General features: G+C 38.7%; 1 protein-coding gene across 2 annotated transcripts in view; it reads left to right on the top strand.

Moving 5' to 3' along the window:
- Nucleotides 1–339: 339 nt before the first annotated feature.
- WDR49 (WD repeat domain 49) overlaps nucleotides 340–14,194 on the top strand; it is a 153,736-nt gene continuing 139,881 nt past the window's right edge. For both annotated transcript variants that reach the window (XM_025913596.2, XM_086674666.1), the window contains exon 1: nucleotides 340–996. In XM_025913596.2, the coding sequence (XP_025769381.2) occupies nucleotides 835–996 (162 nt within the window). In that variant the 5' untranslated portion in view covers nucleotides 340–834. The remainder of the gene's footprint in view (nucleotides 997–14,194) is intronic.

Raw genomic sequence — 14,194 nt, 5'->3', positions numbered from 1 at the left:
GGATTCTGTGTCTCCTTCTCTCTGCCCCTCCCCTGTTCATGCTCTGTCTCTCCCTGTCTCGAAAATAAATAAAACGTTAAAAAAAAAAATTAAAAAAAAATAAAATAAAAAAGGAGGTAGCTGAACTGTCCTTTAAAAAAAAAAAAACATTTACATCGCACATTGAAACCTTGAGGTCAGTAATTAGTTGTGTGGGCGGGGGGGGGGGGGGGGGGGGGGGGGGGGGAGCGGGGAGGGTTAGGTAAAGTTGTAGTTGGCTTCACTTTGGTTGCCAGGAAACACACAAAGGCAAGCAGGAGCAGATGAAACAAAGAATTGCACATTGCTGGTAAAGTGGCCTTTGGAGGCAAGCCCTCCATTGGGACAGAAGTCTTGCAGGGGCAAGTCACACAAGAAAATGGAGTTTAAACCCCTGACATGCTAACGGAAGCAAGGTTAGCCAAGGAAGTTCTGAGAAGTTGCTTTTTTAATGCGTTTCAAAGGAGATTTACAAGCTGCGTTCTGTATTGGTTGGTATAAACATGGGGGGAAGCTTTATCCATTTTTAATCAAGCCAGATTAAACAGAATATAAGGAGGGGTGTTTTAAAAGGATTCAATTGTAGATTTTGAAAGTAAACTGTGGAATTAAAGACATGTGGGGGTTGAGGGCTTTTACTCCCTACCTTGAACATTTTGGCTTGAACATTTTGTCTCCTAATTGTCTGCCTTGAAATGTGCTTTCATTTTGGAATTCTGTTGCTAAATTGGGTTTGTTTTCAAAGGCACCTGTTGAATAAAAAAAAAAAAAAAGTATAGAAATAGTTGAAGGCAGCTGAAAAGAGGTGAAGCCATTATGAGTTACCAGAATGCACTTGAGTTGAACAAGGGGCCACAGCTGGGGTCAAAGAGCCCCAGGGGAACAGGAAGTGTGGCCACAGATGAAGACCACCACCCTGCCCTGCTTGAAAACCAGCTCTGTGTGGGCGACTTTCTCAAAATACAGAGTGCTTTTGAGGTAAGCCTTAATCTTAATTACTGGAGGGTTTAAATTGTTCATGAAGACTAGGATGAAACAGATTTTTCCCTTAAAATTGTTTATGTATTTAATGGTCAAGACCTTCGATGGTTAAGTGTCTGACTTGGGCTCAGATCTAGTGGTTCATGAGTTGGAGCCCCTCGTCTGGCTCCGTGCTGACAGCCTGGAGCCTGCTTTGGAGTCTGTGTCTTCCTTTCTCTCTGCCCCTCCCCTGCTCACACTGTCTCTCTCTCTCCCAAGAGTAAATAAACATTAAAAACAAACAAACAGGGAATTGAAAAGAACTGATCAGGCTTGGATTTCACGCCAGAGTAACATTAGTCCTCAGTTCTCTGGGCCAAAAAATATGATTTAGTTCAAAATTGCCGCTGTTGAATATCCTTGCCATCAAGGAAGGATTAATTCTTGGACACAATTTTTCTTAGAGATCGCCATTGTTTTGGAAACCCAAAGGTTATGGTTGTGAGTGGGGACCAAGGTGACTCCCAGCACAACTGTCCTTAGGAAGTCTGGAAATGCAAATAAGCAGTTTGTAAACATTCTCCCCTGCTTCACTCCAAGTGACTCCATTTTGGGGGGGGGCACTTAATTGTCCCAGGATCCGTGTGAGCGACAGTCTCCCACTTTTTTGGTAATTATCGGAACAATGCCAATCGAAACAAAATGTAAAGTTTTCATTTTAATTCTACATATGAAATAGACCTTAGGAATTTTAACTATAAATAATTAAGTTCCTTCTCTCTATCTTAGCTAATTAATTTGGAATTCTGCAGCTGTGCATTGTAACCCGCATACATCAAAATGATTTTTAGTTTCTCATGTGAGTACGAAGAAGTGCTCTTTCGTGCTGTGGAATTTAGGTAGACATGAGCCCTCCTCCTTTCTACTTCATTATGTTTGCTAAAATATGTTCTCAGGACTCCGGAAGATCCTCTGAGGGTGCTTGGGAGTATCCACATTAATTTGAGACAGACATGCAATATTTTGGAATACCACCTTGAAATTAATAAAGCATGATGAAATGTAACAATTATATCAGCCTGTAATTGGCATAAATTTTAATCTTCAGCTTTCTGCCCCCAAAAGAGTTGCTAACTACTGGAAAAGTCTGCTGTACCCTGTTTTGCATAACCAGTTAGATTCTACCTATAATGATAAATTAATGTCCCAATTATATCAATCATTTCTTTATAATATAATCCATCACATTTAGTAGGAAAGACATGCTCTGCCCTACACTTTCCTCATTTTAATTGTCATATATTTGCTATTCGTCCAACCCCATTTGCCTGAAAAGTTTCAGTGTTGCTCATGTCCAATGCCCCAAATGGATCTGGCATATTTTGATAGACATAGCAAACATTTTGACAGCTTGAGAACATTCAGAAAAACGTAACTCCAGATCATGACAGCTTTGACTCCGCCATGAACAGAAATATGGTGGTTTGTTCTGCTAGGACACAAAGAATCTGAATTCTAGGGTCTGTTAGGAGAGTCGACATCCTAAAGTTGATGTGTTCAAGCGTGAAACTGCTGCCGAAGCGTGGGAGTGGGTGTTCTCTTCAACCACTGATCAGCCTGGAGTGAAGCCAATGAAACAGGATAATCAGTCTCAAGATTTTTTTTTTTTAACTTTAAATGTTTCAAAGATTGGATCACTTATCTTGAAATTACCAGTTGGAAAAGCAGGTATTACTGAGAGAGAAGAGATTGCAATTGGAGCTTGCATGAACATAGAAAATCTAACGACAGTTTAAAAAAAAAGAAATTGAGCTTTGCATATACACTTTTCAGAGAAAATGAAGTCTGTCCATTTTTCACAGACTCAACAGACACAGAATGGAATAATCCAATGGCAAATGTGCAACAGGACTAAAAGTTAGGCCCTTGAGACAGTCTGATTTCTAAACACAGCATGGATACTGAGAGAAGGATGATACACTTGATAATTTCACTGGAGTTCGGTCCATCTGTCATGAACGTTAGGCCCACAGGCCACAGGTGTAGATTGCTGTAAAAGGACAAATTGCCCTAAGTGTCCTGCAACATGGAACTCTAAAGGTGGTGATTTGTAGTCCAACCATTAAAGACATGCTCTTGGAAATGCGAAGATTCTGTCACTAGATCTCTTTCTCTCCTCTTTTTTTTGTACACAGATTGCTTATGTGGGGCTGAAGATTTGTCAGATATTAGATAAAGTCCATATCCTTAATTGAAAAATGGGGAGTTGGGTCTTTGAATTGCATATTGAATGTTTCACGTGTATTTCCAAATGAAATATACACACCGTATACATCTTAGTAGTAACATTTAGGAATGAAGCAAGTAATGCTTACATGTATTGTAAAGTGGTAGAAATGACTCAGAGTCACTAACCGTAAGCTCTTTTATCAGATTTCTTGGATTTAAATCCCAGTTTTGCCTCTAACAAACAGTATGTCTTTGTGCAAATTACTTAACCCTTTGGGCCTTGGTTTCCTTTATTTCTAACGTGGGGGACAACAGATTTGTGGTGAAGATTAGATAAGCTGTTATCTGAAAAATACTTGGAAGAGTGCTTGACACAGAGTAAGTGCTCAGTTAACATGGGTATTATTCAGGGAGTAGACGTTGAATCACATGGCCTCTAACATTCTCCTGATTCTAACTCCTACATTTCCTAAAGGGATTTAAACTTTGAATAACACAACTATGCTTTTACATTCCTTTTAGTTGCTGTAGGAAGTGGAAGCAGTGAGTTGCAAAGACAAATTCACATAGAAGTGCACAAAGGCATCATTCTTCACCTCTTATTTCACATTTTATTAGCATTCAAAAGATTTTAACTGATGTCTTGATCCTCATCTTTATTTTTTACATTTTATTGTATTTTATTTTAAATCGATCCCCATCTTTAGAACAAAGAAATTACCTGGATAGAAGTACTAGAAATTTCATTTTCTTTCAAGTGATGGTGTCCAAAAAGCCATATATCAACCTGAATGGAATGAAACTTGTATTCTTCAAAGAATTGTAAAATGGTTGTTACTCAAACTTCCCTGTAGCACTTGGAATGCTTAGAGAAATGACATGGTCTCTGGATATTCATATTATTTTGATGTCCACCATATTTTACATTTTCTTAGATACTTCAAAAGCTATAGCTATTATGTGGAAAAAGATGGCTGTGGTTTGATGACTTTAGAGGAATGCAGATAAGTGAAAATTATGGTCCAAGGGAAATGGAATTTTGGAAAAGCCCCATTGAGACCTGTTATATATTGAGGTTCTTCAGAGTCTGGCTATGTAAATTTCTGAGTATTTCTTCCCTTGAATTCTACATTGTTGACCTCTACATGCCAGGACTTTCTGTTCTTCGGTCCTGGATGCCCTGCTGCCTGTTTGGCCTGGGACTATGGTTTGCCCACCCCTGCTGGACTCACTGGGTTGGGTCCCCACCTACCTCTGACAGCAGCTGTGTCTGTATATCATCTCCTGGAACTTCTGTTCTGGCCAAGGTTGTGGGCCCAGAATGAGGGACTGGCCCTATCCTGTCTATTCCATGCCGCTATTTGCCCCAGCCCTGCTAAATTTTTCGCTTAAATAGCTAGAAATGAAATCTAAACCACAAGCAAAAGATGAGCTATTTATGCTCAAAGCATAAAACATTGAGAAAAGCATAGCAAAAATCCTAGTAGAATTTTTAACATCCCCAGAGATGTTCAGGGAGGTTCTCAGAACAAACCTGTCTCGGGGGTAAATGGAATCTGCACAGTACACTTGTGCTAACTTAGTCTCGAAACATCAGAGAAGTTCAGAAGGCAATTCCACAGTTCCTGAAAATTGTGCTTGAGATGTAATAAAACGATTAAATCCACAGAATTTATGTTATCCTTATTCTTGGTCGTCTTTATAAAATTCGCAAGAGTCTGCCTATAGACAGATTCAACAGCTGAGCCTATGAATGATGCTTCCTTGTTCCGACAGGACAAAGCTGAAGGCTCTGAGATCCTGCCGGGCAGTGTAGACTCTAAGGGAATATGGAAAGATGGGTTAGGTCTTTCCTACCTTTGCTTTATTTGTCCTTTTTTTTTTTTTTATTTTTTTCTTTGTCTTTTTTTTTTTTAACATTTATTCATTTTTGAGAGACAGAGAGACAGAGCACAAGCAGGGGTGGGGCAGAGAGAGAGGGAGACACAGAATCTGAAGCAGGCTCCAGGCCCTGAGCTGTCAGCACAGAGCCCAACGTGGGGCTCGAACTCACGAACCATGAAATCATGACCTGAGCTGAAGTCAAACACTTAACTGACCGAGCCACCCAGGCACCCCTATTTGTCCTTCTTTCTAATCCGTCAAGATTTCTCCCTGTTCCATAAGGCCCCAGTCTTCTCTCAGCCTTTTCATTGCTCATTGTATCTTCACTATTAAGGTCCCCAAGTGGACAGGCCTTTTTGGACATATCTCATGTTCCAGAAGAATTCTTGTCTCTTGCTTCTTTCTTTTCCACTCCAGGCATTACTATCCTAAACACAAAGTAAAATCCCCCATCTTTGTTTCATTCCCTTTCCTTACAACTATTAGATTTTGCTTATCTCTGACAAAATAGGAGACAGTTCAGGAAGATCATTAAAAAAAAAAAAAAATTTAGGTAAAACTGATAGTTAAAAACTCTATATTATGTTATCCAGTAAAGTTCCACATTAGACAATTTGTATTTTCATAGCTTGTGCACACTGTAAAATATATAATAGCTCATACACATTAGAGGTTTATTTCTTGCTCATATAAATTAGAAAGTAGATATTTCTAATTGGTGGGCAGCTCCAGGTAAGGATTCAGGTGCCCGGGCTCCTTCCATCTCTCACCATCTGTGATTGCCACACATCAAGCCAGTAGCAGGAGTGAGAGCAAGAAGGGTCACATGTGGAAGGTTTTCATGGATCCCGGACACATCCCAACTGCAAGGGCAGCTGGAACACAGGTTATGTACACAGGTTGTGCCCAGAAAACAGTCTCATCCACCAATCCTTAGAGTTGGATGGTAGAAAAAGTTCTGTCTCTCCTAATAAACCAACATGCTTCCTTTCATAGATTAAGGAGAGTCATGTGCCTAACAATGTTTTGTGTTTTGCCTTAATTGCCAGGTTTGAATTTAGTGTTCAATTAATACCACTCTTCTTAATGTAGATTTTTCTGGAACAGCTATCTGCTATTTTCATTATATGACCCCTGTTCTTTTATCTTTGCTTTAATGGTCTAACCACCTATGTACCTTCATTGTAACTGAACTAAAACTCTTTCTGGAAATCAGTGGAGGTGAAAATGATGAATAAAAATTTAATATCTTTCAAGTATGATAAGATTTTATAAAGCACTTCTATAGGCATCATGTTATTTGATCCTCTCACCAGCCTGGAATGTAGGCAGGGTAGACATTTTTATTTCCCATTTACACACAAGAAGAATGAAGCACAAAAATATTTAACTGAATTACCTTGTGGGGCAGAGCCAGGACCCCGGGACAGATTGTCAACTTTCCAGCCCATTGTATGGCACGGCTCCCACTGGCCACAAGGCAACGCTGTGGGATGTTGTTGTAAGGAACAGGAATCCGATAGGATAAGGACTTGGTTAACAAACCAACCACGTTAAGTTAATAACACATAGGCGCTCAGCCCTCATAATTTGGGATTAATGTACAATCAGCAAATAATCAATAATCAAATCAATGCAGAGAAAAGGTGGAAGAAGAAAAGGAAAAATAAGAATAATTTAGTACTTTATTATTATTTTTTTGCTTTTTAAAGACATCTTATGGGGCGCCTAGGTGGCTCAGTCAGCTAAGCATCTGACTCGAGCCCAGGTCAAGATCCCATGGTTCATAGGTTTGAGCCCCACGTTGGGCTCTGTGCTGACAGCTCAGAGCCTGGAGCCTGTTTTGGATTCTGTGTGTGTGTGTGTCTCTCTCTCTGCCCCTCGCCTGTTCACACTTTGTCTCTCTCTCTCTCTCAAAAATAAATAAACATAAAATAAAATTTAAAAAAATAAATAAAATAAAGGCATCTCAATGGAGGCTTATGAGAAGGTAAACAGGTAAAGCTTAATCTAGAACTCTGTTATATAGTACGTTGTACATTCAGCAGCCTCAGTCAATTCATGACCTGCTAAACAAAGGCAGTAGGTCAGAGCATTTCTTACCTCAACTCTCTTAGTGGAATCAAAAAACCCATTTTTGGTGGCAGCAGGAAATCAGTGAAGCTCAGGGGGGTCTCCCCTACCGCTCACCCAACAGTAAGGTAATAACACAAAGCAAATCCAACACCACTGCAGCTGGTACAATTGGAAATGACTGACATTCTTTAGAGGTTTTGTTTGACTTGCTAGAATTCGTGGTTGAGGCTAGCAAACAATGTCATCACCAAAACAAAAGCACGTAAAGTTGTTTGTCAACACACGTGAAAAATTGGCCTTCTTAAACGCTGCTGACTTTGTGCCGAATTTTGTGATGAGTTCTAACAGCTTCATGCCCTTTCCCATTTCTCTGTGTGCGTTTGGAGCAGGTGCTTATAAAAATTGATCCGGGTCAGAGAGGGTGGTGAAGAATGCTTTAGGTGAACAAATATTTTAACCTTGAGCTTTGCCCAGGATTGGAACAGAGAAGGCAACCAAGAAACTTGTTATAAAGGTGAGAGAGAGACAGTACAGTGCCTGTTGCTATTCATTTGTGGTGCATCAACTTAGCCAGACCTGTAGACCAAGGGCATGGCCTACTTTTTCAATTTTCTTGAGAATTAAAAAAGAAAAATAAAGCAGGCAACCGAAGAACTATAATGTGTGCCATTACTGCACATTTGTCATTCATTACCAAGTATATTACACTCAGTGATAACACAACCTACCACCCCAGGAAGTCTCTGGATTGTCCCTTGGTGATTTCCAACTTTTTCCCAAGGCTCTGCTTCACACTTCCACAAGCACCTCAGGGTCTTTTCCTCCCTCATCGTGTCTTACCACCATTTCATGGATATATAACCCCCATTAAATCTGGACTCTCTGGGCACTGACATTCTCTGCTGAGGACTACCAGGGACACTGTTTTCCTCTACTCCTTCCCCTTCCACGTGTGCACATGTTCTTCTCTAATTCTCTCAACACTTCTGAGGCCAGGTTGCCACATTGCTCCAGACCTGTGTTGTCCAATATGGTGGCCATGAGCCCCAGGTGGTTATTTAAATTAAAGTGAAAATTAAAAAAAGAAGAATTTAATAAAATGAAAGGTTCAGTTCTTCACAAGCACCAGCCATATTTAAAGTACTCAGTAGCCACAAGTGGTTAATAGCTATCATATTGGATAATTAAGTTTATACAATGTTTTTATCATTGCAGACAGTCCTATTGGGCAATGCCGTTTTGGACCCTTCTCATGGTATCCTACTAATTTGTTCCATTTCCTCGTTTCTGGTTACATTAATATGGCAAAGAGGTTACTCTTTCTGTAAACCTACCCGGAGGTTGAAGAAAATATTTTTCTTCAGAAAATAGAGCCTGGAGGCCAGAAAATATTTTCCTTCACTCTAGTCTCAGACCTATTTTTCTACATTCCTTCCCTGGGATGGTAAAGAATACGTAACATCTATTCCTTTCAGGGGAATCCTTATCTCCTCATCCGATCCCTTTCCACCTCCCCACAGGTAGTTAGTCTAGATTTATGGTTCCAACATATCAGTCACAAAATTATCCAGCACTGTAACATTACCCAAATTATTTAAGTCATGCTGGTCATATTTTAGTTATTTGAATGATTTAACAGTATTGCTATTTTAGGGCCTATCAAATGCTGGTGTCAGCTTGGAATATTCCTGCCCCCTCCCCCACAATTTCCCAGCAAACTCATACTCATACTTCATATTTACATACTTCCCTCTCAAGAAAGTCTTCTCTCACCATCAAGGCTGGGTTATCACCTTCCCAGGTTTCTGTTCACCTCTTTTTGTAGCTTTCTGTATGTTCTTTTTGTTGTTTTAATTGCATATGCCCTAAGTACAATGCTGTTATTTAAAACCAAGTAGAAGGGGCGCCTGGGTGGCGCAGTCGGTTAAGCGTCCGACTTCAGCCAGGTCACGATCTCGCGGTCCGTGAGTTCGAGCCCCGCGTCAGGCTCTGGGCTGATGGCTCGGAGCCTGGAGCCTGTTTCCGATTTTGTGTCTCCCTCTCTCTCTGCCCCTCCCCCGTTCATGCTCTGTCTCTCTCTGTCCCAAAAATAAATAAACATTAAAAAAAAAAAAAAAAAAAACCAAGTAGAAGGATCAGGCAAGCAGAGAGAAGTCAGTGCGACATCAATAGATCCCAGAGGGTGGACACTATGGATGCAGATGAGATATCTGGAGAAGAGAGCAGAGTGTCTAAGACAGATCTTAGGGAAATTTTTCAAGGAGGTAGAGAAACTGGAGTGGATACAATAAACAAAGAAGCAAGGTTATTTCCTGGAAGTTGAAAGGAGAGAAGCAAACAGATAAAGAGAGTATAGCCAGTGAAATACAATTTCATTCATTTTTATGATTCCTATTTAACAGTCCCTTTATTATTAAAACAAAGGTAGGAGGAAAACATTATTCTCATTGTAAAAAGTTGAGTCACACATGAAATTGCCCTCTTACCACGGCCCACCCTCAGCCACTGCTCTGCCCCAAGTTAACTACTCTTGCGTTGCATCTTTCCAATGTATTTTTTATTCATTTCTGCCCATAAATGCACATCCCCATATCACATATAGTTCTATTCTTCATAACTATGCCTACATATCTTATGGATTCAAGGACAAAATGCCACACAAATAGCTCCTAATCATGTGAAAAGATATTCAAATTCATTAGGAATTTGATTTGAAATGCAAATAAAAAAAGAAGACAACTTTTTTCATTCATCAGCTTGGCAAAGATTCCCAATATATATTGTTGGCAAAGAATCAGGGAAATGGGTACTATTATTAAGACTGAATTGTCAAAGCTTTTTTGGTAGGCCGTTTTCCAGAACATATCAAATGTAAAATGTATCCAATGTGTACTTTTTGAATGAGCAATTCCAATTCTATAAGCTATCCTAAATGAATTATGACGTGCATAAAAAAATCTATGTACAAGAATATTCATTGTAATTCATTTTAATATTGTCAGTAAGATGGACTATTTAAAATGGCCCAAAAATTTGTCAATAAATGAATAGATAAGGAAATTACAGTATACTCCTACTACTCAGCTATTAAAAAGAATAAGGCAAGCATATGAAATTGTCAGGATTTACTGTTCAGTGGAAAAAGGAAAATTGCAGAACCGTGCAAATCATATTCTAAAATGAAAAATGTGTGTGTTTCAATATGTATTGAGGTCTCAATCACGGAAAAATAGAATCTTACTTGTAGCAGGACAAGCATAGCAGATGACTTGTGGGCACCTTATCTATATCGTAATTCAGAGCAAAGATAAATGTCATTAAAATGTCAGCATATCTAATAACCTAAAAATTCCATGGTACTCTCCTAAATGTGTGTCTAACAACGCTGAATTTAAGCAATGCTGAATTTAAAAGTGACACCTTTTATAAATACTTCGAGCTTCTACTAAGTAATGTTTCTCCACCAGCTTCCTTTTGCTGAGTTTTAGCATTAAGAGACAGACTGTGGAGACCTATTTTATTGCCTTCATTTTACATGAGAGGAAACAAAAATCTAAAACAAAGGGATCTGTTTTTGTCCAGCTCCATTTGACTTGTGGGCAAAGCCAGAACATTGCTCAGTGTCTTCTGATACCCATTTCTGTCCCTTTTCTCATGGTGGACAACCCTAAACTTCGTTTAGAATTGTTTCGAATTTTCCACCATTATTTTACACAGTATTTTCCTATAACTTGACCATTGTTTATTACTATGATCTCCTTCTGAAATTTGCTGTTACTGGTAAAACAGATGAGCATCTCTTCTGCAATATGGAAGAGAACGGTAAAAATATTTTCATCCATTATCTCATTCTTGCAACAGGTATTTATTGAATGTCTACCCTGTGGGATCTGAAAAGCACTTAGACCCTGACCTTCCTTCACAGAAGGGTATATGCCAACAAGTAAACTTGCAGTTGCTCTGTAATCATTCCGTGCTCTGAGGAAAGAACAGAACTGGGAGAGCATATGGCTCACATAGGGGAAGGGCCTCCTGGAAGGCTTCTTGGAGGAAGTAAAGTCAAAGCCACAATCTGAGGGAAGGGCATCATGCAGGCAGGTAAATGCAGGTTGGGAGGTTAGTTTTCTGGAAAGAGGATATGAAGTGCAGAGTTTGGTTGGGCAGAAGTAGCTGGTACTTTCAGGCATCCATTTACCTGTGTCTTTGTTAGTCACAAAATTTTAATTCTGTCCAGACTCGTGAGCCCTCGAATCATTGATATCATCCTGTAAATGAAAATTAAAACTAAAATTCATTGAAGCAAGCCAAAAAAAAAAAAAATAGGCAATATGAACCTTGGCTGGCAGACTAGTGTCTCCTGTTGTGCTGTTCAGTCTCTCATGAAAGTTGGTAGGTGAACATAGCAGACGATGATTTAAACTGATGCATCTGTTTTGAAATAGCATATCTAATCTTCTGCTCCAGAAGATGTTCACAAGGGTTGACAGCAAACGCTAATACATATTCATAACCAATAGGCTTCGTAACCAAGGGAAATTGAGGCAAGTGCAACAGAATGCAGCATGAGACAGCAGCATGTTAATTTTAAATTTAATTATAGAGATGGAGGAAAGAATGCATTTTGATAGTGCACACTCATTCAGCTGTCACGGAACATTACCCCCAAATCATGCCAAATATTTGACAAGAAGAAATAGTATTTTGGGTGAAATGCTTGATAAAACTAGCAGGTTCTGGAGAAAATGAGACTCTGAAACCGTATTAGAAACTATTTTTCATGTAGAGGAAAAAAAAAAGCATTGCAGAATTTTAATGATAGGAAGTAAAAAAAAAAATAAAAAGCTTTCAAACTAAGGAAAGGTTTCTGGTCTATAGAATATTTTCAACATGCGTAAATGCTAAATTCAGTTTGAAGAGCATGCATCTTGTCTTGTTCAAAGCTGATACCAAATGCTTCAAATAGTATTTGGTATGGAGCAGTTGCTTGATAATTATCTGTTGAATATGAATATGAATGAATACATAAACCTACCCCATGCCACTTTGTCTGATGTACAAGTTCAATATATATTTATTAATGACTAGATCAGTGGATGGATGGATGGATGGGTGGGTGGAAATATCCGCCTAAGCCAACTCACATTTTGTTTTTGTTTTTAATTTTTTTTAACGTTTATTTATTTTTGAGACAGAGAGAGACAGAGCATGAACAGGGGAGGGGCAGAGAGAGGAGGGAGACACAGAATCTGAAGCAGGCTCCAGGCTCTGAGCTGTCAGCACAGAGCCCGAAGCGGGGCTCGAACTCACGGACCGTGAGATCATGACCTGAGCCGAAGTCGGACGCTTAACCGACCGAGCCACCCAGGCGCCCCATGCCAACTCACATTTTGGCATTAATTCGCAGGATTCATTACTCACCAGTGAATGGTGGCAGTGAACTTTGGGTCAGTGACATGTTAACCCACTGCTAGCTTTGACATGGGAGAAAATACCTAGATTTCTGAGGAAATTGGATTGTCAGTCTCTCCATAGTTTTTAACTGGCACTTGTATTCTTACCTTGGGCAAATCCTTATTTACAGAGCATGGAAAAAAGAGGAAAAAATTTCTTTCCCTATTTCATTAAAAAATATTGCTACAGGAAAAAGTTAAGGAAAAAATAAATATAAATAGCATTTCTAAAAGTTGGCAGAATTTAAAAGAAGGAAGCGTCTGCTTTAAAAATGTGTTGCTTTGTTTTGCCAGCAAGTATGTGAACGTTTAGGCTTATTAGAACTTTTTTTTCAGCAGCCAATTGGTGAGTCTTAAGAGGAATGAGCTCAGTGGGGGTTTTGGGTATAGACAATCTCATACTTTACTGATGGAAATGTAAATTTGTTCAACTTTTTGGAGGAGGATTTGGCAAGATATATCAAATGCTTTAAGAATATTTAAATTCTGACCCAGCAATTATGTTTCCAGGAAATTTCCCTCAGGAAATAATTGGACAAATAAGCAAAGACATATGTGTTGGGATGTTTATTGCAGGACTGTTTATATAAAACAACAAAGCATTGGGAACAATTGAAATTTTTACTACTGTGGGGCCATAAATTGTATATCTTCTCCATAGATTGTGCAGCTGTTAAAAATGATGGTAAAGACCAACCTATATTGCACAAGGCAACCTTCATGATATGCTGTAACGTGGAAAGCAGCACACAAAGATACATATATCATGACACCATTTCAGAAATAATACACAGGTATTTCTATTTCTGCCCAGAAGAAAATCTGAGACGTTGATGGCATTATGGAGGATTTTAATTTTGGGGTTATTTATATTTTCTATATTCTATAGCAAACATGAACTATTTTGTGCAAAAAAATTATTTTACAAATGTATTGGCACACTTACACATTGCTAATTGAAAGCACATGATCGCTTCTTAATTTAAAGAAAGGCTGTCAAGTTTCTTACAAAGGGTATATTCTTGGAGGTTTGCACTTAGGTTTTAGTTCTTAGTTTTGACATAAGTTATAGTGAAATCCAAATCTTACAAATCTCAAAGGCTGGAGGAAGTTTTACAGAGTTCATGCTTCTTTTTTTTTCTTTTTTTTTTTTTATAAGAATAGCTTATGAGAACTGAGCATATCTGCAGAAAATGCTTTCTAGGCAAAAGGAAAGGATTTTTAGAATATTTTTTGAAAGGTTTTCAGGCAGACAGGAAGATTTTCTAAATGTCTAAAGTTGTACTCACTGAGATAATCAAGCAGACATCCTGAGTATGTTAGCTTTTTTGCAAGAAAAGTTGGAAGCAATACTGGGTTGTTTTTTTTTTTTTTTAATTGCTCAATAGTTACATAGACATAGCGAAATAAATTTACAAGCATTATCTTAGAAGAGCTGAATGAGAATATGTTTTCTAATAGAGCAGACATTTTTCACATTTATTATAAGAGAAGTTTCAAAAATACGGGGGTATTAATTTTTTACCTCAAAAAGAACCAGACAGATGGGGTGCCTGGGTGGCTCAGTTGGTTAAACA

This window comes from Puma concolor, chromosome C2 (assembly GCF_028749965.1).
Source record: "Puma concolor isolate L17-30 chromosome C2, mPumCon1.1.hap2, whole genome shotgun sequence".
NCBI classification, from domain to species: Eukaryota; Metazoa; Chordata; class Mammalia; order Carnivora; family Felidae; genus Puma; species Puma concolor.
This window is presented reverse-complemented; position numbering and strand designations above follow the sequence as displayed.